Source organism: Rhinolophus sinicus, chromosome 18 (genome assembly GCF_057876585.1).
Source record: "Rhinolophus sinicus isolate RSI-liver-muscle chromosome 18, RSI-T2T, whole genome shotgun sequence".
NCBI classification, from domain to species: domain Eukaryota; kingdom Metazoa; phylum Chordata; class Mammalia; order Chiroptera; family Rhinolophidae; genus Rhinolophus; species Rhinolophus sinicus.
Genome location: NC_142518.1, coordinates 92,636,566 through 92,664,476, shown reverse-complemented (window position 1 = coordinate 92,664,476; position 27,911 = coordinate 92,636,566). Strand labels below are relative to the sequence as shown.

At 37.5% G+C, this 27,911-nt stretch overlaps 1 protein-coding gene and 1 pseudogene across 20 annotated transcripts in view; one reads left to right on the top strand and one right to left on the bottom strand.

Moving 5' to 3' along the window:
* Positions 1-27,911, top strand: part of ENOX2 (ecto-NOX disulfide-thiol exchanger 2) — a 431,677-nt gene that overhangs the window by 17,569 nt on the left and 386,197 nt on the right. For 4 of the 20 annotated variants that reach the window (XM_074323657.2, XM_074323649.2, XM_019716152.3 and 1 more), the window contains exon 1: positions 378-499. The exons of 13 other annotated variants lie outside the window; for them this stretch is intronic. In XM_074323657.2, the coding sequence (XP_074179758.1) occupies positions 478-499 (22 nt within the window). In that variant the 5' untranslated portion in view covers positions 378-477. Of the gene's footprint in view, positions 1-147; positions 500-27,911 lie in introns of those variants that run through there. 3 more of the 20 variants (XM_074323655.2, XM_019716138.3, XM_019716140.3) reach the window with 2 other exon arrangements.
* Positions 10,447-10,815, bottom strand: LOC109437152 (large ribosomal subunit protein eL31 pseudogene; annotated as a pseudogene).

The window sequence follows — 27,911 nt, the reverse complement described above, 5'->3', positions numbered from 1 at the left end:
GAATTCTCCAATGAACATACCGCTAATTGCTTCTCCACCTGCTCTCCAACCTCCTCCACCCCACCCCCTCCACTCCCAATTCAGCCTATAAGTGTCTGTCACTGGAGATGGATGGTGACACATGCAGTAATAGCAATTCATAAAAGCTAGTTCCAGCCCTTGTCTTTAAGACTCCTGGATTTTCCACTGCCTGCTTTTGTGTGAGTGAAGTGGATGGAAGTGCTACTGGCATCAGAGTCCACGTCCCTGGCCTCTGTTGCTAGAGCTCAGTTGCTGGGCTGGAGCTGAGCTAAACAGAAGCATCGGATCTGAGCTGAATTGTAGCTGGGTTTTTTTCCTTTAATGGGGTGGGTGGGTTAGGAGTAGTGTGTAGTGGGGGTCTGGGGTGGTTTGGCTTCTTTTGGAGAGAAGAGGGTAAGGGGAGAATAACTCACGGCAGGATATACAGCGTGAAACAGTTCCCTGAAGAGTATCACGATGTTCCTGGTACAATACACAGGTATAGTGTGTGTGTTTTTTTATCTGAAATTTCCCTTTTGTTTCAAAGTGCATTTCTCTTCTTTTTACCTCCAGCTCAACTGCACTGAGGGACAAATAAGGTTTAACGTGCTAAACAAAATAGCTGCATAAAACATGCCTGCCCCTAGCTATAATGTGTGTAGCAGATTGCTGTGCAAAATATGGGTTTTCTATTAAATTGGTAGTCCCTATCCCTTAATTGTGCATGCTACTCTCCTATATTCTTGTATTGAATTTCTCAAGTCTTACGTTTGCAACTGGTAGTATGTGATGGAGCCTAGAGTGTTTGCACAGAAGGCACAGTGCTTTGGAAGCAAAAAAGCAATTTTTAAACACTTAATATGTTGTATTTCTCTTGAGTTCATTAACTCCTGTTTTTCTTTTTTTTTTCTCCTGTTTTTCTTAATTGATTGTCTCGATTTATTAAGAGTAAGGAAACCTCAAATAGGAAGCATTGAAAATCACATTGGTTTGGTAAATTTATTTTTATTTCGTTATTTAACTCAGATTGATGAACATTATATATTGTTATTTGTTTGTTCTCCTGGTAGAAAAAGAAGTGCTGGAAACAGCAAGGCTAAAATGCCAGCTCCAAACCATCTGTGTTGTAAAATATTATTGGACCAGAAGTGTTCCTTACATATTCTCCTATGCTTTCAGAAAAATATTGGTTCATAATAATGAAGAATTTGAAGACTGATCAGGTTTTGGTAAATGTTGTTTAAAAGGCTTCTTATACAGCAGTTAGACAGAAAGGATGCTTCCAAGTGGAAAAAAAACCTTGAGAAAGTTTCACTTTCTTGCAGAACAGAATAGAAGCTTAGTTCCTATAACCACGTTTTAATAAGTTTGAATATCATTTATTGTCAAGGACTTTCCCCTCCATTCTTGCTTTATTGTCCTTAAAATATTGCGCTCCTGTGCTTAGGAGCTAAAAGATCATGTTCTGTTTTGATGCGTGACTGTTTGACAGTTGATTTCGCTCCTCATTAATTGGCCAGCATGCAGATGATGTGGAGAAGTGAGTGAGTGACAATATTTCAAGGTTACGCTAAAGAGCATACAGTGAACCTTAGAGCCTGTACCAACAACTGCTGAATTGTCTGCAATTAAAGCAACAGCAGATTTATGTAGTCTCCCTGCAGCCCATTTATTTGAATTTATAGCTTCAGTTTCTTCTTTGGGTCTCAGTTGGTTTGTTTCACTAAGTGTTGAAGAGTTGTGCTTGTTGGATATTTTCTCCATACTTGACTCTAGAAGAACTGTTGCTGTACATTTTTAAAGTGAGAAGTTGTTGAGGTTTTTCTCTTTGGATCGAAACTAGAGAATGTCTCCTTTTCTCCACTACAAAAGTAAATAAATATATTTCGTGGAAAATGTTGCTTTGTTCAGTAAATAGAGGTTTCTCATGGACCTGTGTTACTGGTTTAAGTTTCCGGCACGGAAAAATGTTAGATTTTGTTATGCTGTGGAGTTACTATATATGGGAAGAACTTCTCTACGTTAATATGCATAAAACTGTTTATGTTTACAAAAACAGTGACATTATCTCCTTGCCATTTCTCAATTCCAGGGTGACCTAATGAATAATGTCAAATCAAATTAGGTGGCTTTTATGACTGAATTTTATTTATATGCTAATAGTGAATACATGTTTAATTTCTTCATGGTTTTTCTCTATTAAAAATAACTTATAATTGTAGTAGAGTTGTTGGTTATTGACTCATAATGGATGTTGTATAAAACATTTACACAGTGATTTAACATATACTTGATCAGTTTATCCTTATAACAACCGTGTGTGAGATCCAGTGGTGTTATGATCTCTATTTCATGTGTAAGAAAATTGAGACTGAGAGGATAAATAACTGGTCTAAGATCGCACATCTAACAAGTGGCAGAGCCCAAATTCATAGGTTAGATCAGGGGTGTCCAAAACTTTTTCAACGTTTTTCACCAAGGGCCATGTGCGGTAAAATACACAAACAGCTGGGCCACTCACTCGAGGTGAAGTACGTATTGCCTCACCTGGTTTATTTAAGTAAACTAAATATATTTTTGGAATTTGCTGTGGGCTAATAAAAAATGGATTGCGGGCCGCAGTTGGCCCGCGGGCCGCAGTTTTGACACCCCTGGGTTAGATGATCTGAGTCAAGAATCTGTGCTTTTCTCCCCCTTATACCAGGCTACTTCTCAGTTGATAGATTCAGGGTAAATTTGACTTAAGCTACTAATCACGAAAACTAAATTTAGTCATTTACTAAAAAATATGTTATTTGATAGAACTCTAGAGATTTTCTCAAGTTATTTTAACCCATTTATTTTAATATGTGAGTACTTCCCAGATTAAATTTACAGATGTATAAAAAATATTAGTATTTTGATTAATTTATAGTCCAGTATGAATGAAGGGATTGTCTTATGAAGTTATTGGGAAGTAAAATATCAAATCAGAAAGGTTAATTGGAATATTTTCCTTCCAAGACAGCAGTTCGTTTTTAATATTCTGCACCAAAAAAAAAACACAACACCATGTGATTGTTTTTATAAAAGTATGTGTATTTTAAAATACACTAGCCATGAATCTGAAGTTCTATTCATTTTAAAATTTGAGTATTTTATCCAGATCAACAGAAAAAAATATATACAGCTAACTCGGTTTCACATTTTCTTCTTTCTTTTCTTTTCTGTTCTTTTCTTTCTTTCTTTCTTTCATGTAGACCAGCTTTCACATCTTTTTAAATTTCCAAATGGTGTCTTAATTGTAAATTCATTAGTTTAATGGGAAAATAAAAAGTACACTTTATGTCCCACTGAAGAAGGGAATACTGTCTAAAATTGTGTTATAACTTCAACAGATGAGCCCAGGTACTTGAGTAGCTCATACTAGTTCTCCGGTAAAGCATCTTTTAAAACGTCTTCAGGAAATGTTCTTAAAGCAGTCATTTTTAGATGTGAATTTATTAGAGACTATGCCCATGTACTGGGAAAATGACTAGATGTTCACACTATAGACAACTCTTCAGCATTAGGGCAGGTATTGTTATGACTTGTTTATGAGACTTTAGAAAGATGGTAATGAATATATTGTTTCATATACCATGTAATTAGAATTCATTCCTATCTAAGATGATATCTTTATACTTTAACATATTTCAAAGCTATTCTTATATTATTATTCCACTCTAGCAAAAAAGAAGGGAGGATGATACAAAGTCCTTTTATCATTCTTCAAACTTAAATAAAATTTGACACTTAAAAAATACAGTAGGGAACTTGGGGGAATGGGTCAAGGTTAAAGGGAGGAGAACTGGGAAAACTAGGCATGTGAATGGAAACTCCATATTAAACTTGGTTTCAAGTGGCAAATTTCCTGTGCAGTTGGAAGCTCTGGATAACACCCCTCACTCTATTTCTCTTTCTGGGAACAAGCACTCTAAATATAAATGAAAAAGAGCTTATTGGGGCTTTTAAAGAAATTGACATTTTTCTTATTGGTGAAAGAAAAAGCCTTTCATCTGCAAAATCATTTTTTCCTGTGTTGTTTAAGGCCCAGATAAATTAGAGCAATTAGATTTCTAGGTTCTGGTTGTTCAGGGAGCTGAAGTTGGTTGTCTGGTGAATTTTTTACTGTAGTACTGCTCTGAGTGTGTTTTAGGAGAGTGAAAGGCAGGTCTTATAGGTGGGGGTACAAGGGATGGTATACACCAGCCAGTGGTGTGCTAGAGTCAGCATGCACTAGTTTACTGAAGGGGATCACTAGGGATATTTACAAATTTAAAAATTTACTCAATCTGTTTTCCTAAGAGGAGTTAAGATACTCAGTATGAGTAATAGTTAAGGCATGCTGTCTATGCAAGACAAGATACTGCGGATGCCTTTTGGTCTGCTAAACTATATTAATTGCCATCCCTTAGATATAGCACTGATGTTTTCAAGGGTAATCAAATATAGTGCAGTTAAGTGTGTCTCCTCCACCCATACAGACACCTGATAATAATAGCTAACGTTTATTGAGTGCTTACTCTGTGCCAGGCCATGTTATAAATACCTTGTATGTATGGACTCATCAACCTTCACAGTATTCCTTTGAGGTAAGTAGTATTATTTCCATTTTAAGTGTAGAAAAACCGAGACACAGAGTTTAGGCAACCTGCCTACCAGGTCACACAATTACTAAGTAGCAGAATCAGAATTTAATGACAGGATTTCTGTCTCCAGAGGCTATGCTCTTAACTACTATGTAATACATGGTATGTCTTTAAGGACACTTCACTGAAGAAGCTGTTTGCCCACTCGAATGCCACCCAGAGCAGATAACCCATTGTCCATGTCTTTAGAAGACTTAGACAATGTAGAGCTATCTGCTCACCAGACTGGTTGAAATTCTCCTTTCTTTCTGACCTTCATTGCTGGTATTCTATATTGCCAGAGACATGGTGGATCATTGCATCCCCAGCAGCTTTTCTAAACACAGTCACTACTCATGTTTTTTCTTCAGATTGTCAGCCTTTAAAAAATTTGTCTTTCATAGTCTGTTGCTTCTCTCTCAGTTCTCAGCTTTTTGCAAGAACAAACATTGTCAACCAGAGTAGTTGTTCTTCCATGCATCCTAACAACCAAATCATAGCACATCTTTCCTATATCTACTCTCTCTCCACTCCATTTTATGCCTAGCTGTTAGTGTTCTTCCTAAATACAGATCTTACTGTACCACTACTCTCCTCAAACCCCTTCTAAAGGATTTTTTTTTTCCAAAGAGACATTCAGGAGTATCCATGACCTTGTCCCAGTGCATTTATACGCCTATCTCACACTACACCACCTTCTGTAAAATCTGTTCACTAGCCACTGTAAACCACTTCTAAATCACCAGGTATCCCCCAAATTTTCAAGCTCGTGTGCTTTTTCCTCATGCTGTCCTCTATATTTTAATTGCCATTCTTCCACATCTCCGACAACCCTAGAGCTACTCAACATTTAAGGTTCAGCACAAATGACACCTGCTACTTTATTGTAATACTTAATTTTGGTCTATCTTCCCCCACTAGACTGAGTTCCTTGAAGTGCAAAACCTTATTTTACTAGTCTCTTAGTACGTAGCCTAGTGCCTTGTACATACTCAGCACTTACATGCAATATTTAGGTGTTCAGAAACTGTTAACCACCAAAGAGATTTTCTCCTGTCTTTCTAATTCAAGGTTCAAAGCTGTTCCCAGAACCTGAGAGTTCCAGAAGCTGAACAACGAGGTGACTTCTACCCTGCATAGATATTCTGGAATATTCTGTCCAAAATATTTTTCTGTTTGTTTCTCGTGCAACTTTCATTATTTAAGATAGCATGAATACTTTGGAAGAATTTGAATCAGAAATGGATTGTAGTCTCTATATAAAGATACATACATCTAGGTACTCTGTTTTATTATTGTGTGGAGGTCATCATGTGTATTAATTGTACTTCATGGCTTTCTAAAAAGAACCTAGTGTCAAAGTCTATAGTATTGGAAAAAACACATAGGTAGACCAATATACTTGACTATTACTATCTGTGGAAACTATATGATAAATAATTAGGCCTGCTTGAGCAGCCCTCTGTTGCCTAGATCCCAGTTGTTTGTACTCTTCTCAGTTGCTAAAAGATTTAGCACATCTTGAAATTCCCTTCTCACCCTTCACATTCTTTACTTTCTGTGGCTCTGCTTTCTGTTTTCAATGGACAGCATTGCACTCCGCCTTTTTGTACCATTCAAACTCGCTCCCAGAATCTATTGTTGTATCCAGCCTCACTGAACTGCCTTGAGTTCAAAACTGGTGTTTTAGAGTACCACGCAGGGCCACCCTGGAGCACTCTGCAAATAGGTTCTTTTGTTTTGAGGACTAAAGAGATAGTACCAAAGCTACAGTTTCAAGAAATGCATAAAGACAAAACCCATTTGGATCTAAAAGAAATTTTAAACTCCTTGCCTCTCCCTTCCTCCAAACTACATCTTCAATTTTCAGTGACATTTTTCTTTGTTTAGAAAGCTAGGCATTTCTACTTTCAGTGAGAAAGTTCACTCTGATCAGGACCTTCATAATTCATGCCAGGGTGGAGAAGAAGGAAAATATATTTTAAAGGTAAGGTATATTTTAGGACTATGCTAGCATCTTTACGTAAGTTATTTAATTTAATTCTCATTAACCCTCTCAATAAATGTTGGTTGTCTTTACTCAAGGCTGTATATTCTGCTAATTTGCTTATAGCTCCATGTCCAGACTCCAAAGACTGCATTTCTGTTGTTTTTTAACTTATGTATACTTAGGAATGGTCCCTCCCCCACGTCTCAATCTCTCTGTCTCCCCTTCCCTCCCTCTACACCCACTTCTGTCCCACTTTCTCTCTATCATAAACAGGAGGGTTTCATAGCACTAGGGTGTTCCCTAACAAAAATCCCAGATCAGTATCAAGTGGGAGGATGTAAAGAAAACATTCCCTGTGTTAACTCTGTACTGAACAGGAGTTGAGATGTGTTCAGTTAAAGCTTTTGATGAAGATGTATAGAAAGCCTTCTTTACATTCTCTATACACTCTACTCATTGCCACACCCATGCCCTACCTTACACTGCTAACTCTTGCTGCTAAATATGGTTGGTGTTTTCCCAAACACTGCCATTTGGTTTGGAGGTGGGGCAGGAATTGCAAAGAACTACAAATCTGATGTGCTCTCCTGAGTCATGGAAATTTGGCCAGGTTATTCAGTGGAAGTTGTACAATCTGGATTCACCTAAATTTGTGATAAGGAGCATAAATAATATAAAATAAGTGTCACAATCCATATTTAATAAAATCACAATAATCTGCAAGTATGTCAAACTATTCTGGAGAAGGTTTTGGGGTGGCATATTACATTTTTTTCTTCCTTATAAATATACAAATAGGTCATCATGGAAAGTAAATTTGATTCATGCTTTTAAAAGTCTATAGATGGCAGGAGATAGTGAAGTATATTAAGAGTGTGCAATATGATATGGCATTTTAAAAGCCAACGTGGTTTTGAGTAACTGACACAGATATGGACAAATAACTTCTTGCAGCAAGGTAGTAAGAATCCCTTTTTAATTGGTAATAAGACTATGCTCAAGTTCCTATTCTCTGGAATGAAGATGCTTAAAATGGAAAAAGAGCAATTGAAATGCTTAAGGAATCTCGAAAGAGTGATTTATGAGGGTGGGATACAAAGTAAATACAATAAAGACAGCTTGAGTAATTCTGAATATTGGCGTTCATGGCTATTTTGAGTGGTGTGAACAATAAAGAGCACAATCTGGCAGAAAAAGGGATAAGCACAGGCAGAAATATGACCATTGGAGAAATGAGCCTGGGATTCTAGTAGTATCTTTCCCCCTCCCTCGTAGCATTCCCTGAGTGCCCTACCCATGGGCTTTGTGAGGCTTTTAACAAGAAGGGAAAGAAATGGTCTGAAGGAATTGAAGTGGCAAGGGCATAATTGTTTTGTCAAATATTTACAGCTATTTAAAATAAAAAGAATCCCTACCTAGCAGCGAACTCTCCAGAACATTTTCTTTGCTGGCCTCACATCAAGACCAGATGAAACACAAGCTGTGGAGAAGAACCTCACTCTAACATGGAATATGATCTAAGGCAATGCCCTTCTTGGATCTTCTCCATGGGGATTTATTACTGGAAGTAACAGAAGGGCTATGTTAGAACATTAGTACATAGTTCCAAGGCATGAACCCTGCGAGTGAGATTTATAGTAAGGCTCTGGTGTACTAGCTGGACAATGAGTACAATTTCATTGCAGATGTTTTCCACTTGAGATTTTTGATACAGAGTTTTTGTATATGCCTAGGATGGCAGTGAGCCAGGGTAAGTCAGTCGGCACTAGTATTTAGCTAGCAGCTACTATATCTGTTGCCTGTACTTGACCAGTTCAATGAGGGAGGTACTTGATTTGAAGGTGTTTAGCCATTTCTGATCCAATGACACCATTGGTAAGCTGACCCTCCCAGGTTATTAAACTGCCCCTTGCTGTTGTGAAACAGATAATGGATAAACAACTTTTCTCATTGTATCTAGACTTTTCTTTTTCAGTATAGAATCATTCCCAGTAGCTCTGAAATGTAGTGTTGTAGAGGACTGTTACCCCATGAGGTTTTAAATCGAGATCATAATGGACCACCTGACAAGTGATTCCACTTGATGACCCCAAGTTAAAGTTATTGACAGAGAGAAAAGCATTGCAGAACAGAATGCCAGTTTCTTATGGCATTCGTGGACTTAGGCCAAAATATTTTAAACCTTCAGCCAAAGAGTTCATTCTGGAGCATTGAAAGCAACTTGTAAAAATCAGCAGCCTGCATATTCCATATCTGGTGAAAGGACAGAGGAGGGTGGAAAGAGAGAAAAGACAGAGTCCAGAGTGATTTGTATTCATTAACTTAACTATTATCAGTATTAAGTACAATGTAGGATCCTGCTCTTACTAATATTTGTGAAGTGCTTAAAACTGTAGACTACAAAAAAGGGTAATCGAGTAAGCCCATTGCTAAATGATTGAGCCAGAGACAGCATATAAATATTAGAAATGACCTAAACTACAGCATCAAGTTTTATTCTTTCATTGGAAATCACTATTAGGACTTCTGAATCTAGGGAGAATATATAAGTACTCATTTATTCCTGGCTAATGAGGAAATGATTAAGAAAGAAAAAAAGGTTTACAAATGAAAATTTGTAATATATGCACTTAACAAAACCTTAGTTATAAGAAGCCTTAAAGCCTATTAAGTCACATCTTCCCCCTCCACCACATACATAATGTAGTCTGTTATGTAAAACCATCTACTCATTCCTCAAGTGGTCACCCAGCTTACGCTTGAATACTTCCAATAATTTTGCACTTTCCATTATGAGGTAGCACATTTTGATCTTTGAATAGCTCTAGTTATTGAATGTTTGCATACACGAATCAAAATATCTTTCCTTTCAATCTCTACCCATTGCTCCTACTCTTAGCCTTGGTAACATTCACACAAACTGCAACATGAATGAAGCCCTCTGGAGTTGTACTGTGTGGTGGCCTTGATTCTGCTTACCCCTTGGGGTTACACCAAGCATCCTCATGCCAGTTCCATGTGGTAACCCCTCAAATGTTGGAAAAAAAGCATCCTGTGCTTCCTGAGTGACTAATTTTTTAATAGCAGCTTTATTCGAGTATGATTTACATACCATACAACTTATCTATTTTACGTGTATAATTTAATGATCTTTAGTATATTCAGTGTTATGCAACTATCATCAAAAATTCAATTTAATAGTTTTTTCATTACTCCTAAAATAAATAATTCCTGATCCCCTTAGCCATTATTTCCCAATCTACCCTTCTCCCCAGCACTAGACAACCACTAATCTACTATGTCTCTGGATTTGACTATTCTGGACATTCTGTATGGATGGGATGATGAAACATGTGACCTTTTGCATTTGTTTTCTTTCACTTAGCATAATGTTTTCAGGCTCATCCATGTTGTAGCATCTATCAGTGCTTCATTCCTTTTTATGACTGCATACTATTCCATTGTGTTACTATACCACATTTTGTTTTTCTGTTCATGAGTTGATGGACATTTGGGTTGTTTCCACTCTTTGGCTATAGTGAGTAATGCTGCTATAAGCATTCGTGTACAAGTTTTTGTGTGGACATATGCATTCATTTCTCTTGGGTATATACATAGGAATATATACTTGGGTCATATAGTAACTCTATGGCTAACTTTTTGAAGAGCCTCAAAATTGTTTCTAAAGTGGTGGCACAGTTTTACAATTTCATCAGCAATGAATAAGGATTTCAACTTTCCATAATCTTGTCAATACTTATTGTCTTTTTTTTCCAAAGAAAGTTTTATAACTTTGACAATCAGCAGTTAGTTCTCATCCACATTAACTATAGATTTTTGAAAGGGGTGACAGGTACATAGGTAATCAATGTATAGAATGTATTTGGTGAATCGTCATCCTCCTTATGTTTTCTGGACAACCGCACCCAGATATGGTACGGGACATTCCTTATTCCTTTGGCCCAGACGGCTTTGTTAAGTCTGGTGTTTGCAAATCTGGGGTTCCCATCTCCTTTATGACAAATTTCCAGATTTCTTTTGTGACCGATGGGCATGCTTCTTGAAACCCATTCCATGTATGCACTTGTGAATGTTGATGGTGTATTCTCTGGTCACTACCTTATTGATGGAAGAATAGTCCGTCTTCTTCTTGTCACCCTTCTTTGCAGGAGACATTCTGCTCAGCCTAAGTTGGAAAGTTTATTGTCTCTTTTTTTAAAGCCATTTTAATAAGTGTGAAATGGTATCCCATGGTTTTGAAAATATGTTATACCACTCTGTAGGCTGTATTTTTACTTTCATGATAGTATCTTTTGCCACAGAAACGTTTTCTAATTCTGATGAAGCCAATTTATCTATTTTTTTCTTTCATCACTTAAGTGTCATATATAACAAACCATTACCTAACTCAAGGTCACAAAGATTTACTCCTATGTTTTCCTTTAAGTGTTTTACGTTTTCAGCCTTTATATATAGCTCTGTAATCCATTTTAGTTAATTGCTATGTATGACGTGAGGTCAGGGTCCATTCTTTTGCATGTGGACATCCAGTTGTCCCAGCTCCATCATTGAAAAGACTATTTCTTCTCCATCGCATGATTCTGGCGCTCTAGTCAATAATCAACTGATGGTAAATATAGGGTTTATTTTTGGACACTCAGTTCTGTTCCATTGTTCTATATACCTGCCCTTATGCCAATACCACATTATCTTGATTACTATTGCTTTGTAGTAAGTTTTGAAGTTGGTAAGTGGCAGTCTTCCAACTTTTTTCTTGTTTTACAACATTGTTCTGGGTATTCTGGGTCTCTTATATTTTCATATGAATTTTAAAATCAGTGTGTCAATTTCTTTAAAAAAAAAATAAGCCATCTTGGATTTTGAAAGGGATTTAATTGAATCTATAGAGTTACTTATTTTTAAAAGGCACAAACCTCAATTAGAATAGGACCCATGAGGGGTGGCTTCGTACACATTTTCCATATACCTTTTCTCACCAGTAACACTGCTTCAGAATTAATAGCCTATACTTTTTACAACTACTTTTTTTATTTCTGAAGTAGCCAGAGCACCTGTGATGTAAATATGTAATATAAGACAACCAAAATGAAGTGCCCTGTTTAAGTGACCAACATACCTCTTACATTTGACTAGGAATCTTCCTATATAAGTGAAGAAGCCTGAAGGAGAAAACTGTCCAAGTCAGAGACGGTTTTCTTTCATTCAATCCCATCCTTGGTGCCTGAGTGTGTGTGTGTGTGTGTGTGTGTGTGTGTGTGTGTGTGTTCATGATAAGTAGTTTTGTATGTGAATCTCTGTGCATGTTTTTGTTTTAATCCTTGTGCACAGATGTGTGCATATCCATGTATGTATGCAAGTATGTGTGTGTATGTTGTTTTTGTGTTTTCTGTTTTGTTTTTGCTTTTGAAAGCTAGCAATGATGCCCTTTGATAATGGACTGGATGTTACAAATGAGCTTTGTGGTGTTTCAACCTTTTATCTGAGATTATTGAGATTTCAGAGTTACGTGTGAATCTGGCCATCCCTCCTGAAAAGGGTGTTTATGATCTTTTATTTCTCTGCTTTCCTTCTTTCATTCCCTTGCTTGACACTAGTTTCTGCATTTGCTTCTTGGTTCTTAGGCTCTAGATCCATATACTCTCCATAGTTTGACTTAACTCCCTGCACTGCAGTAATCACCTGTGCTACCAACCTTGCAATGCTGCTTTATTGGCCTTTGTCCTTTCTTCCCACCTTTTACAACCAAAGAGTCAGCTGTTCTAAAGAGCCTTTCTAATTCCCTCACACCCCATGACTCAGATGGTGCCAAAAGTACCAGGTCTGTTTCCCAGTTACAGATGTAACAGAGTATTTACCATTCTAGGCCACAACAAACACTTCTTAGAGTTGATGGAGAATATAAGCCAGTCCTTAAGGAATAAAGATAATTCAGTCAGGATTTTAAAGTTTAGTCAACTAGAAAGCTGGTGTTGTAGATTTCCTCTAGCATTTTAAAATAAATTCTCCCTGCCTTTCTTTCTTATTTTCTTTTCTTCATTGCTCCCATTAGTATGATGATCTGAATGCCAAGGTAGATTGGGAATGAAGGTAGGTAATAGTTGGGAAGTATAAAGTCCAGGCTGATGCTGAAATCAAGTAGAGAGGGGCTATGTCACCTTGGGGAAATACAAAAATATCAGAGTTTAGGTGGGCATAGTTTGAAAAAGATTTCTTGGAGATTCTAGTGTGATCTTCAGTGGGTATTATACCGGCCTGGTTGAGAATCACTGAGATAAATAAAAATGACTACTGTATCACCCATGAGCATTTTATTTTCATCAACCTAAAATGACTCCCTGTATCTTGTAAATGCTTTTGCCTTACAAAATAAAACAAAAAAAATTAATGCTGAAGAAAATAGAAACTTACTTAGAGCAATTTCACGGTAGTTTCCAATATTTGCAATCTTTTTATATACAGGAGCCCAATGAGGTGAGGAAGTTCTTGTAAATAAGGGGAAAAGGCATGTGCTAGTCATGGTGATCCTGCATATCTTAAGTTCTAGCAGATCATGTGGGGGAAGAGAACACCACTATATGGAATGGACAAAGAGAAGAAAAATGCTCTGGGGGGCGTCTCCTAGCTTCAAAATACATTTTCCACATAATTGTACTAATTAGGGATTCTGTGTTGGTTGATGATCTCTCCTTTTAAGATACAAATGTGTCATGGAAAGGTTAAACTTCAATCATATTTTAGCATCAATTTCTTTAATCATATATTGAGATCAATCCCTAGCTGAGATTTCTGTTTCCCAGTGGCTTAGAAAGGAAGGTGTAAGAGGGTCGTGTGCATCTCCTTATCTCCTTCTTTCCTGTTTGATGGTGTTCTGTGGAGGGACTTTCAAAACGCTTCTGTAGTAAAGAACTTAAGTTTTGGGATAGAATGAAGGTGCATGATATACATTAATTTGATTCTTAGTTTGCCCTCCTTCACCTTTATAAATCCTATCCAATTTACCAAACTCAAATTCTACACATCACAGAAAGCCTCCCTCTCTTCTGCTAGCCTGCGTTGATTTATTTTCCACTTCTCTGAACTGCAACACTGTTTACTATCCATACCACCCAATCCAATGTTCAATGGGGTATTATATCTCCTATTTTTTTAGTAAGTTTATGTGTGCTAAACTTGTTCTTTTCATATAAGGCTAGTGATGTATATGCACTATAAATGACTTTTGGAAGGAAATGATTATAAATTCTTGAAGGCAAGGACTGTGCCTTTCTTATTCCTTACTTTATTATTCTTCATGGCATATAGGACAGTATATTTGAATCGGGGGAAAAATAAACTATAACTACTGTTGTAATTAAGATTTTATTCCATACTATTACCTACCTAAAAGCATACAACATTTACAAGTAGATCTTATGATGGATATACTTCTAGAAATGACTTGATCCACTTTGCCTAAGCTGGCAGCATTCTTTCCCTGCTTCGTACTAGCCTTAGCTCTTGGCACTGGCCATTCCTGATGACTAAGGCCTTGATACTGGCTCCTTCTCATAATGAATAGCAGGAGCGCTTACAAATACCATTTGGTAGCTTCAAGAAATAGGATAGGAGCATTGAAGAAAATATAGTAGCTCTTTCTTGTTTCCCAGATTTTCAAAGTGTGAACAAATGTTATTGTGATATTCATTTCACAATATATGCATGTATCAAACCATCACATTATACACCTTAAATTTACACAATGTTGTATGTAAACTTTATCTCACTAAAGCTAGAGGAAAAAGATCTATACCTGGTCATCTGAGTTGTTTCTTTGTTAAAGTTCTCTCTGTAGAACATAGAGAAAAAAGTTTATTAAAACAAAACCATCCTTTTATGGGGTATAAACTCAAGACGGCAAAAAAATAATACCCTTCTGAAAAAGAATACAGAAGCTTTTAATTCTACTTAGCAGTTGCTGTAACAGTAAAACACAGTAGCCATTGGCAGAGTATGTGTTAAAGGGATTTATATATTTAATCATTTCCACTCTGCACTTCCTCACCCTTGTAGTACTTCCTTGTAACATCAGATGGAATACAGTGCTGACAATTGCTACTCTTTCACCCCATTGAAGTTTAAATTTATGAACCCTATATAATAAAATGGTGATTTTTATTCTGTCCTGGTGGTAGAAAAAGGGATTTGCTGATGTGTAAAATGAGACAAAGATAAATAACAAGCAGATGTTCTCACAAAATGTTCATTAAATTCCTGCCTAATAGAAGATACTAGATTATATGTGTTCAAACTCTAAATGTGTTTAAAAAATAAGGAGCTTTTATACCTGAATGCTCAATTTAGGAAAGACTATATAGCTTTCTCTGTAAAAATCATAGTAATCAGTGACTTATAGTCTCTTCCTCATTTCAGAGTGGCTTGTCATGTTTTAAAACGTTTCTTATTGATTTTGACAGTTCCAATTATGCAAAAATACATTACCTTATTGAGGGATTATAAAGTGGGTTTAAGCCTCCTGGATTGTAAGGCCCCAGATAGGGATTATCCAATATGTAGAAGTTAGGACTTTTGCTTGAATTATCCCTAAAGGACTATCTGCCATGGGAGTGTGATAGTGATTATAGGGGAGTGAGATTGGGAAGGGGGAGCAGGAACAAAACAACCCTCACCTTGTTTCTCTCACTCTTCCATAAAAGGTAGAAATTGTAGTTCTTGACAGTGTATTGCTTACAGCAAGGACTGCCTGCTATAGGTAAGCCACTGTTCTACTGTGCTTAAGTGCTAGGAAGATGTTTATTTCTGGTAGGTTGTAATATGTAATTCCAAATATGTATATTCCAAAGGTGGGAAGGAATACCTAGCTTTACCGGGGGGATGGGGTAGCCAGAGAAGGTAGCTTAAAGAGATGATGTTTGATCTGAATCTTGAAAGATGATAGAAGTTCATTAGAAAAGAAAACAAAAACCATTTCAATCAGAGTGAATAGCATATGCAAAGACACAGAATCCTTAAACAAAACTAGAAACTTTAGATGAACTCCCAACGGTTCAATTTAGCTTGTGCTTCAGTTTCCTCATCTGTAAAATGGGCTTAATAATGATACCTATCTTAATGGTGGTGAGGACTAATGAGTTAATATGTGTAATTTGGAACAGTGCTTGGCATATAAGAAGAGATTAATAAGTTTTAGCTCTTATCATGATATTGATAGCTGGAGTTTTGCACTTGGATAGAAAAATGGAGAAGAGCTAAATTGAAGTAGTAAGTGGAGGGGGGCAGATTATAGATTAACATTGTGCTAAGGAATATGTATTTTTTTCCTTATAGGTGATTGGGGACTATTACTGGGTTTTCAGCTGGAGTTTCAAATAAGTGACCAGATTTGCATTTCAGATCATGCTCTTTGCCGCCTGAAAGATAAATCTGGATGGGGCAGGGATTGAAAGTATTTGTGCAAATTAGAGCCAGGGGGGTCAGTTATAAGGCTGTTGCAATAGTCTATATAAGAGATGATGGAGGATTTAAATTAGAAGAATGGCAGTGGAAATGGAAAGACAGGTGCAAAATCAAGAGATATTTCAGAGTTACCAGCTATCACAGATTGGCAACCAACAAATATGTTTTGTTTGGCTCATTCATTGATTGAATATGAATGCCATTTATATGGAACATGCATTCTCTAGTTTGACATAGGCTTCACCGCTCCCTATTGTATTACAATGTTGATGTTATCACAGTATCACAAATTGATGTTACCTGGCTGGCCTTTATGGGTGAGGGAGACGAAGGAGTTAAGGATGACCCCTAGATTTCTAGATTGGGTGACTGGATGAACAACGGTGCTAATAGCCTAGATCGAGAATTCAGGAGTATAAATGAATTTTCAGGAAAAGATGAATTATGTTTTGAGTATATCAAGTTTAAGGTATCTACATGATATTAATCAAAAATACAGATCTGTGGGTCAGGAGATAAGTCTGCATTAGAAATGCAGATTTGGGGAAATCATTAGTTCATAGGTGGTAGATAAAATCATTAGGTAAATAATATCACTCATAGAGTATATTTAGAATGCTAAAAGAAGAGGGCTGAGCTTAACCTGAAACCAGTGACCAGAGGTAATGCTAAAGAAGGAAAGGGTTCCAGGCATAGTGTCAACCTCAAAGTGTAGACTCATAGTATAGATTCAAGTGTAGACTCATAGTGTAGAACCACTTTGAGTGGTTCCCAGTATGTGGTCCATGGACACCTTGGGCTCCCCAACACTCTTTTAAGGAGTCTGAGAGATCAGAACAATTTTCAAAAGGAACCTTACTTGCCTTTTCCCTGTGTTGATATTTTTTCTGATGGTACAAGAGCAATGGGGGGTGGAGTGGGGGGGTAAAACTTCTGGTAACTTGTCACAAATCCAGGGAGTGGCACCAAACTGTACTAGTTAGTAATTGTATTCTTTACCACCACACTCACAGTTAAAAAAGAAAGCCATTTTCACTTAATGTCTTTGATAAACCAGTAAGTATTATTCATTGTATTAAATCTTGAACTTGTGTGCATATCTTTGTTTTAAACAACTTTATTGAGGTATAATTGATATACAAAGAACTGTACATATTTAATGTGCACAATTTGATGAGTACATATCTTTTTAATCTCTGTATCAAATGGGAATATACATAAAGCACTTCTGATGCATACTGAAGTATGATAGTGTCTTGAGGTAAAGCATTTGCATGATTGAGTTGCGAACTGAACTAGCAGCTTTTCACATAGTACTCCAGTGTTACTGGAAAGAACAACTGAAAAACTATGGTTATTCAGACTTGGGTATTTGGCAGCCATTTTCTCAAAAATAAAGTAAGTCCCTCACTTCAAGGAAAATAACTGATAGTATTTTTGGTCAACGATAAAATTTGAGATTTCAAATGAAAATTAGAATTTTAGAACACTTATATGTGCCACCCTAAGCTTGAGAGTGTCCCAATACTTACAGCCTTTTCTGATGAGATCAGCAGTGATATTAACTAATGTGATTTTTAAAATATAGTATGATGAAATGCGTCACCATTTGGAATATCTGCGTAACTCAGTGATATAATATTTGTCAAATGATCAATGCATGCTGTTGTAAAATCATGCTTGTATTAAAGTTCCATTTAAAGTACAAGACTGACCAGTGGATTTTAACAAAGTCCAAAAAGTTCATTAATATGGATTCAGAGTTCCCATTTCATTGACAATAGTTTAGTGGTTGCCAGAGGGTAACGGGGGCGGGGGGTGGGGGGTGGGAGATGAGGGTAAGGGGGATCGAATATATGGTGATGGAAGGAGAACTGACTCTGGGTGGTGAACACACAATGGGATTTATAGATGATGTAATACAGAATTGTTCACCTGAAATCTATGTAATTTTACTAACAATTGTCACCCCAATAAATTTAATTAAAAAAAAAGAAAAAAAAGAAAAAAAAGAAACTGCCACTGTCAAATTTTGGTATAGTATTAAAGAAGAATATCCACAATTATTTGAAAAGGCTATGCTAATAATCCCCCATTTTCCAACTACATATTTACTTGAGGCCAGAATTTCTTCATATGCTTTAACCAAAGAACATATCATAACAGGTTGAATGCAGAGTGAACATAAAAATTTAGCTGTCTTATAGTAAATTCTCTTCTATAAAAAAGATTTGCAAATTTGTAAAATAATGCTACTATTCTCACTGTTTTTGGTTTGCAAAATATAGTTATGTTTTATAAACATGTTATTTATGATAACATGTATTGAATTTATTGTAATTATATTTAAATGAACAAATAAAGCAATACTTTTAAAATGTTACAGGTATAATATTTAATGTAAGATATTGATAGATATATCCAACAAAAATCAAAGAATCTTTGAGATCCTTGATATTTTTTTTTAAATTAAATTTATTGAGGTGACAATTGTTAGTAAAATTACATAGATTTCAGGTGTACAATTCTGTATTACATCATCTATAAATCCCATTGTGTGTTCATCACCCAGAGTCAGTTCTCCTTCCATCACCATATATTCGATCACCCTTACCCTCATCTCCCACCCCCCACCCCCCACCCCCCTTACCCTCTGGCAACCACCAAACCATTGTCTGTGTCTATGAGTTTCTGTTTCTCATTTGTTTGTCTTGTTCTTTTGTTGTTTTGGTTTATATACCACATATCAGTGAAATCACATGGTTCTCTGCTTTTTCTGTCTGACTGATTTCGCTCAGCATTACACTCTCAAGATACATCCATGTTGTCACAAATGTTCCTATATCATCTTTTCTTACCGCCGAATAGTATTCTATTGTGTATATATATATACCACAACTTCTTCATCCATTCATCTATCGAAGGACATTTTGGTTGTTTCCATGTCTTGGCCACCGTAAACAAAGCTGCAATGAACATTGGAGCACACGTGTCTTTATCTCTAAACGTTTTCAGATTTTTTGGGTAGATACCCAGGAGAGGGATTGCTGGATCATATGGCAATTCTATTCGTAATTTTTTGAGGAACCTCCACACCGCCTTCCATAACGGCTGCACCAGTCTGCATTCCCACCAACAGTGTATGAGGGTTCCTTTTTCTCCACAGCCTCTCCAACATTTGTTACTATTTGTCTTGTTGATGATGGCCATTCTGACTGGGGTGAGGTGATATCTCATTGTGGTTTTGATTTGCATTTCTCTGATGATTAGTGATGTTGAGCATTTTTTCATATGTCTATTTGCCATTTGTATGTCCTCTTTGGAGAAATGTCTCTTCAAGTCCTCTGCCCATTTTTCAATTGGGTTGTTTGTTTTTTTGTTGTTGAGTTGCATGAGTTCCTTGTATATTCTGGATACTAGCCCCTTATCGGAGGCACTGTTTGCAAAAATCTTCTCCCATTCAGTTGGTGGCCTCTTTATTTTGTCAATGGTTTCTTTTGCTGTGCAGAAGCTTTGAAGTTTCATATAGTCCCATTCGTTTATTTTAGCTTTTACTTCCATTGCCTTTGGAGTCAAATTCATGAAATGCTCTTTGAACCCAATCCATAAGTTTAGTACCTATGTTTTCTTCTATGCAGTTTATTGTGTCAGGTCTTATGCTTAAGTCTTTGATCCATTTTGAATTAATTTTGGTACATGGTGACAAATAGCAGTCCAGTTTCATTCTTTTGCACGTGGCTATCCAATTCTCCCAGCACCATTTATTGAAGAGGCTGTCTTTGCTCCATTGTATGTTTTTAGCTTCTTTGTCAAAAATTATCTGTCCATCTTTATGTGGTTTTATTTCTGGGTTCTCAATTCTATTCCATTGGTCTATGTGTCTGTTTTTCTGCCAATACCATGCTGTTTTGATTATTGTAGCCCTGTAGTACAAGCCAAAGTCAGGAAGTGTGATACCTCCATTATAGTTCTTTTTTTTTAAGATTGCTTTGGCTATTCAGGGTCTTTTGTGGTTCCAAACAAATCTGATGATTTTTTGTTCTATTTCTTTAAAATATGCCATTGGGATTTTGATGGGGATTGCATTGAATCTGTATATTGCTTTGGGTAATATGGCCATTTTAACTATGTTGATTCTTCCAATCCATGAGCACGGAATGTCTTTCCATTTCTTTGTGTCTTCTTCAATTTGTTTCAAAAAAGTCTTATAGTTTTCAGCATATAGGTCTTTCACATCATTGGTTAAGTTTATTCCTAGGTATTTTATTCTTTTTTTGCAATTGCAAAAGGAATTGTTTTTTGTATTTCTTTTTCTGAGATTTCATTGTTAGTATATTGGAAGGCAATGGAATTTTGTGCATTGATTTTGTAGCCAGCCACTTTACTGTATTCGTTGATTGTTTCTAATAGCTTTTTGGTGGAGTCTTTAGGGTTTTCTATATATAGCATCATGTCATCTGCAAAGAGTGATAATTTAACTACTTCATTCCCAATTTGGATGCCTTTTATTTCTTTCTCTTGCCTGATTGCTCTGGCAAGGACTTCCAACACTATGTTGAAAAGCAGAGGTGATAGGGGACATCCCTGTCATGTCCTGAATGTAGAGCAAAGGGCTTCAGTTTTTCTCCATTAATTATGAGATTAGCAGAGGGCTTGTCATATATGGCCTTTATTATGTTAAGGTATTTTCCTTCTATACCTATTTTATTAAGTGTTTTAATCATACATAAATGGATGTTGTATCTTTTCAAATGCTTTTTCTGCATCAATTGATATAATCATATGATTTTTGTCCTTCATTTTGTTTATGTGATGTATCACATTGATGGATTTGCGTGTGTTGAACCATCCTTGTGCCCCGGGGATGAACCCCACTTGGTCGTGATGAATAATCTTTTTAATGCATTGTTGTATTCGATTTGCTAGAATTTTATTTAGGATTTTTGCATCGGTATTCATCAGAGATATTGGTCTGTGGTTTTCTTTTTTTGTGCTGTGCTTACCAGGTTTTGGTATCAGGGTAATGTTGGCCTCATAAAATGAGTTCGGGAGTACTGTCTCTTCTTCAATTTTTTGGAAGAGTTTTTGCAGGATTGGTATTAGATCCTCTTTGAAGGTTTGGTAGAATTCACTAGTGAAGCCATCTGGTCCCGGACTTTTGCTTTTGGGAAGGTTTTGGATGACTGATTCAATTTCGTTACTGGTGATCGGTCTGTTTAGATTTTCCAGTTCTTCATGGTTCAGCTTTGGAAGGCTGTATGGTTCTAAGAACTTGTCCATTTCTTCTAGGTTGTTGAATTTGGTGGCATATAGTCCTTCATAGTATTCTTGGATGATCCTTTGTATTTCTGTGGTGTCCATGATAACATCCCCTTTTACGTTTCTGATTTTGTTAATCAGTGTCTTCTCTCTTTTTATCTTAGTAAGTCTAGCCAAGGGTTTGTCAATTTTGTTAATCTTTTCAAAGAACCAGCTCTTTGTCACATTAATTTTTTCTATTGTCTTTTTGTTCTCTGTTTCATTTAGTTCTGCTCTAATTTTTGTTATTTCCTTTCTTCTGCTGACCTTGGGTTTTACTTGTTCTTCTTTTTCTAGTTCTTTAAGGTGTAACATGAGGTTATTTATTTGGGAGTTTTCTTGTTTCTTGAGATAGGCCTGTAATGAGATAAATTTCCCTCTTAAAACTGCTTTCGCTGCATCCCCAAAATTTTGGTAGGATGTATTTTCATTGTCACTTGTTTCTATGTATCTTTTGATCTCTCCTCTAACTTCTTCTTTGACCCAGTCCTTCTTTAAAAGTATGTTTTTTAATCTCCATGTATTTGTGTTTTTTCCTACTTTCTTTTTACAGTTGATATCTAATTTCAAAGCCTTGTGATCAGAGAATGTGCATGGTATGATTTCAATCTTCTTAAATTTGTTGAGACTGATTTTATGTCCCAATATATGGTCTATCCTTCAGAATGTTCCTTTTACACTAGAGAAGAATGTGTAGTCTGATGTTTTAGGATGAAGTGCTCTATAAATGTCAATTATGTCCATTTCATCTCGTGTGTCATTTATTGCTGAAATTTCCTTATTTATATTCTCTTTGGATGATCTACCCATAGCTGTCAATGAGGTATTTAGGTATCCTAGTATAATTGTGTTTTCGTCAATTTCTCCCTTTAGTTTTGTTAGTAGTTGCTTGGTACATTTCGGTGCTCCCTGATTGGGGGCATAAATATTGATGACTGGTATGTCTTCTTGTTGTATAGTGCCCTTTACCATTATGAAATGTCCATCTTTGTCCCTTGTTACCTTTTCCATACTGAAGTCTGTTTCATCTTATATAAGTATAGCTACACCTGATTTTCTCTAAATACCATTTGCATAGAGTGTCAATTTCCACCCTTTCACTTTGAGTCTATGCTTGTCATTGTAGCTGAGATGTGTCTCTTGGAGACAGCATAAGGTTGGGTTTAGTTTTTGTATCCAATCTGCTACTCTGTGCCTTTTTATTGGTGAGTTCAGTCCATTTACATTTAGGGTGATTATTGATATGTGAGGATTTCCTGTCATTCTATCTTTAGTTTTCTGGTAAGGCTGTGTCTCCATTGTTTCTTTGCCTTTTTGTTGTTGTCTATTATTTCTGTGTGGTGGTATTCTATGAAGTTTCCCTCTGTTTCTTCTGTTATTACAGTATATATTTCAGTTCTGGATTTTTTTTGAGTGGTTACCCTTTAAGTTTATTTAAAAGAAAGTTTGATATTTAGAGTATTCCATTTTCTTCAGCACGCTTACTTTCTCCATTCCCATATTCTGGTTCAGACCTTTACTCTCCCCCTTTTTGAGTTTTAGTTGCCACAAATTATCCCTGTTCATGGTGGTCGAATAGCCTCCTTTAGTATTTCTTGTAGTGCAGGTCGTGTATTAGAAAATTCCCTCAGCTTCTGTATGTCTGGAAAGGTCTTTATTCCTCCTTCATATCTAAAGGATACCTTTACTGGATATATTATTCTTGGCTCATAATTTCTCTCTTTCAATAGTTTGAATATTTGGTTCCACTCCCTCCTGGCTTGTAGAGTTTCTGCTGAAAAATCTGATGATAATCTAATGGGCTTTCCTTTGTAAGTTACCGTGTTCTTTTCCCTGGCTGCCTTGAGGATTCTTTCTTTGTCGTTGATTTTAGACAGCTTCAATACAATGTGCCTTGGAGAAGGTCTGTTGGGATTGAGGGAACTAGGTGTTCTATTTGCTTCTTGGATTCGAGGGTCCAGTTCTGTCCACAAATTTGGGAAGTTCTCATCGACAACTTGTTTGAATATATTATCTGTTCCTTTCTCTCTTCTCCTTCTGGTATGCCCATTATTCTTACATTGCTCTTTCTGATGGAGTCAGAAAGTTCTTGTAGAGTTCTTTCATTTCTTTTAAGGCTCAAGTCTCTTTCTTCTTCCATCTGTGTCATTTCCAGGTTTCTATCTTCGATGTCACTGATTATTTCCTCCATCTGGTCAACTCTACTACCTAAGCTGATTATTTCATTCTTCATTTCTTCTATTGAGTTCTTAATCTCCAGAAATTCTATTTGGTTCTTTTTAAAAATTTCAATCTCTTTCGTAAAATGCTCATGCTGTTCTTTGATTGAGTTTCTGAGTTCCTTTAACTGCCTATCTGTGTTTTCTTGTATCTCGTTGAGTTTTTTTCAGAACTGCAGTCTTGAATTCTCTGTCATTTAAGTCACATATTTCTGTATCTTTAAGTGCCTTTTCTGGAGATTTTTCACTTTCTTTCTGAGCTATCTTGTTGCCTTGGTTATTCATGGCGATTACTGGTTTACTATTTCTGTTCCTAGACATCTACAGGAGTGACTTCTGCAAGAAGTTGATAGGAAGAGGTCTTTCTTTTGTTTTACAGTACTTGTTGGTAGAATGTTTTACTTTTTCTCTGACTGCAGGCTTTTTTTTCTCTCTCACAAGGTAGGGCTATGTTTTCTCTGCACTACTCCAGCTTCTCACACAATGGGGGGATTCCCTGGGAGACGGGCTTCTCCTCTGTTCATAGTTCATCTATGTCACAGGGTGCAGTGTCCCGGTGGATATGCGGAGAGCTTTTGATGTTCCAAAGCTCTTCCAGCTCCTGATTCAGAGCCGGCATGTTTCAGCAGTTCTGTTTACTCCTGCAGGGATCCGCCCAGATAGGTGGGGCCAGGGGCGGGGTGAGTTGTGAGGGGTGTCCCAGAGCAATGGCGGTGACCACCACCACAGCCGGTCCTGCTTCTACAGCTCCCTCCCCTTTGCCGGAACTAGCTGGGCTGTGAATTTGTGTCTGCGGTCCACAGTTCTCAAAACAGCAAATTTTCTGTTGTTTTGATCTGACACTGCTACTGTTTCGCTTCTAGCCCCGGGCAGGTGGGGGCGGGGCGTGCTCTGGAAGGGGAGGGAGTGGGCGGCTAGTCTCAGTGCCTAAGGCTCCGTTCTCTGCTCGGCAGTGGGGGCTTAGACCACCGTTTTCAGCCTTTTTCCCTCAGTCTTTTCTCCGAGGTCTCTGCCATGAGCGTTGGGTTCAGCCGTGTTATATGCTGTCCCCTCAGCCCTGTGGAGCCCTGGCAGAGCCCTAGCAGGCCGACTTCTTCCCTCTCCTGCAGCTGCGGTAGTTCCGGGAAGCATCGAGCTCGGTGCACTGAGGTACGTCTGCGTCCTGTGCCTGCGCGGCTCCGTCTCCGCGCACTTCTCCTTTTCCTCCTCCCCCCACTCGCACGAATCTCCCACCTGTAGGTGATTTCAGTCAGTAGTGGGCCTCTTCGTGTTGCCTGTCTGCTGTGCAGGGAGTCCTTTGTGGAGTTTTTGTTGTTCGATTCTTTGTAAATTCCAGGGGAGCTTTACAGAGGCTCACCTCACACTGCCATTTTTCCGGAAATCGGAATTGAGATTTTTATGGACAATGCTAAGGAATTAAACATTCATGATTCAGGATGATGACATGATGAAAGTGATATTTCATGAAAATTACTCTGAAAGTAGTGTAAAGGAGAGATTGGAAATGGAAATATTGGAAATCAATCAAGACAGTATTATGGTTATTAATGCATGTAGTGATGAGGACCTAGTCATGGGAATGGAAAGTAAATAATGGATATTGTAAACGCAAAATAAACAGGACTTGATTGATTAAAAAGAGGCGATTGATTTTAAGACTGTATGACTAATGATGTCATAGAAATGGTGGCCTGAGGTGAGCCTCTTGAAATCTCCCCAGAAAATTACAACAAATTGAACAGCTATAACTCCACAAAGGACCCCCTACTCAGCAGACAGGCAAGACTAAGGGACGCACCACTGAAATCACCTAAAGGTGGGCAAATTGTGCACGCAAGGGCGGTGGGAAGGGGGAAGTGCGGAGACATGGGCCATACGGACCACAGAATGCAGACCAAGCTTGGACGTGTGAGATCCCTGCATTCTGGAGCTCCCGCAGTCACTGGAGAGGCTGCTATCACTCCCCTTATAGCCCACAGTCCCGCTTGAGGGATAAGCATGTAACAAGGCTGAACCCAATGCTCATGGCAGAGACCTCAGAGCAAACACTGAGGGGAGAAGGGTGAAAGCAGTGGTTTAAGCCCTCACTGCCAAGCAGAGGATGGAAAGCATAGGCATGGAGCATAGACAACCCTTTCCTACCCTCCCAGAGCTCACCACACCCCCACCTTCCAGACTAGAAGTAGAATGGTAGCAGTGTCTGATCAAAAGAACAGAATACTTGCAGTTCTGAGAACTGTGGCCTGCAGCCATGGACTCGCAGCCCATCTAGTTCTGGTGAAGGGGAGAGAGCCTTGGGTGCAGGATTGGCTGTGCTGGTGTTTGCTGCCATTGTTCAGAACCACGTCTCACAACCCACCCACCCCTGCCCCCACCTATCTGAGCGAATCCCAGCAGGGGTAAACAGAGCCACTGAAACACACAGGATCTGAATCTGGTGCAGGAAGAGTTTTGGAACTTCAGAAGCTCTCCACATCCAGGCAGTGCCCTGAGACCCAGGTGAACTGCTCACAGAGGAGAAGTTCACCTTCCAGGGAACCCATCCCCCACCCCCGCATTGTGTGAGAAACCAGAACAGTGCAGAGAAAATACAGCACTACAGCTGTAAGAGAGAATAAAGTCTGCAGATGGAGAGAAAATGAAGCATTTTACCAACACCTACGGGAAAGCAAAAGAAGGACCTCTTTCTACCAACCTATTGGAGAACCCACTCCTGTAGATGCCTAGGAAGAGAAATAATAATTCATTAACTGCCGTGAATAATCAAGGTAACAAGGCAACTCAGAACATGAAAAGTCTCCAGAAAATGAACTTCAAGACATGGGAATATATGACTTAAATGACAGAGAATTCAAGATTGTAGTTCTGAAAAAAAAAACCACACTCAACGAGATGTAGGAAAACACAGACAGGTAGTTTAATGAACTCAGAAACACAAACAAAGAACAAAATGAACATTTTACCAAAGAGATTGAAATTTTAAAACACAACCAAATAGAATTTCTGGAGCTGAAGAACTCAATAAAAGAAATGAAGAATGAAATAGCCAGCTTAGGTAATAGAGGTGACCACGTGGAGGAAAGAACCAGTGACATCGAAGATAGAAATCTAGAAATGACACAGATGGCGGAAGAGAGAGACTTGAGAGTCAAAAGAAATGAAAGAACTCTACAAGAACTTTCTAACTCCATCAGAAAGAGCAATATAAGCATAATGGGCATACCAGAAGGAGAAGAAAGAGAGAAGGGAACTGAGAGTATATTCAAACAAATGGTTGATGAGAACTTCCCAAACTTGTGGAAACAACTGGATCCTTGAATCCAAGCAAATAGAACACCTAATTACCTCAATCCCAGCAGGCGTTCTCCAAGGCACATTATAGTGAAGCTGTCAAAAATTAACAACAAAGAAGGATCTTCAAGGCAGGCAGTGAAAAGAAGACGGTAACCCACAACAGAAAGATCATTAGATTATCATCAGATTTTTCAGTGGAAATTCTAAAAGCCATGAAGCAGTGGCATCAAATATTAAAACTAACGAAAGAGAGCAGTTTTCAGCCAAGAATTATATATATATATATATATATATATATATATATATATATATATATATATATATATATATAGCATCCTTTAGATATGAAGGAGGAATAAAGACCTTTCAGAGATACAGAAGCTGAGGAATTTTCTAACACACGACCTGCACTACAAGATACACTAAAGGAAGTCATTGGACCTGGAAAAAACCACAATAGAAAATAGAACACAAAGCCATGAGTAGTATTACAAACAGACAGACACAAGCAGGAAAAGGCAACCCCTACACCAAATAAGACACTCTACGCTTAAACATAACATGCAGGGTAAAGAAGAAGGAAAAAAAACACTTGAAAAAAAAGAGGAAAGAAACTTGCTGCCACAGCACAGAAATCAACTCACAGCATAAATAGGGATAATTTGTGACAACAAAAGCATAAAAAGGGAGAGAGTAAAGTCCTGAACCGGCACAATGGAATGGAGAAAGTAAGCCTGCTGAAGGAAATTGAATGTTCTCAATATGAAACTTTCTTTTACATAAATTTAATGGTAACCACTCAAAAAAAATCCAGAACTGAAACACGTAACATAATAAAAGAAGAAACAGAGGCAAAAAAATTAGAATACCACCACACTGAAATAATAGACAGCAATGAAAAGGGAAAGAAATAATGGAGACACTGTCTTACCAGAAACCCAGAGATAGAATGATAGGAATTCCTCACATATCAATAATCACCGTAAA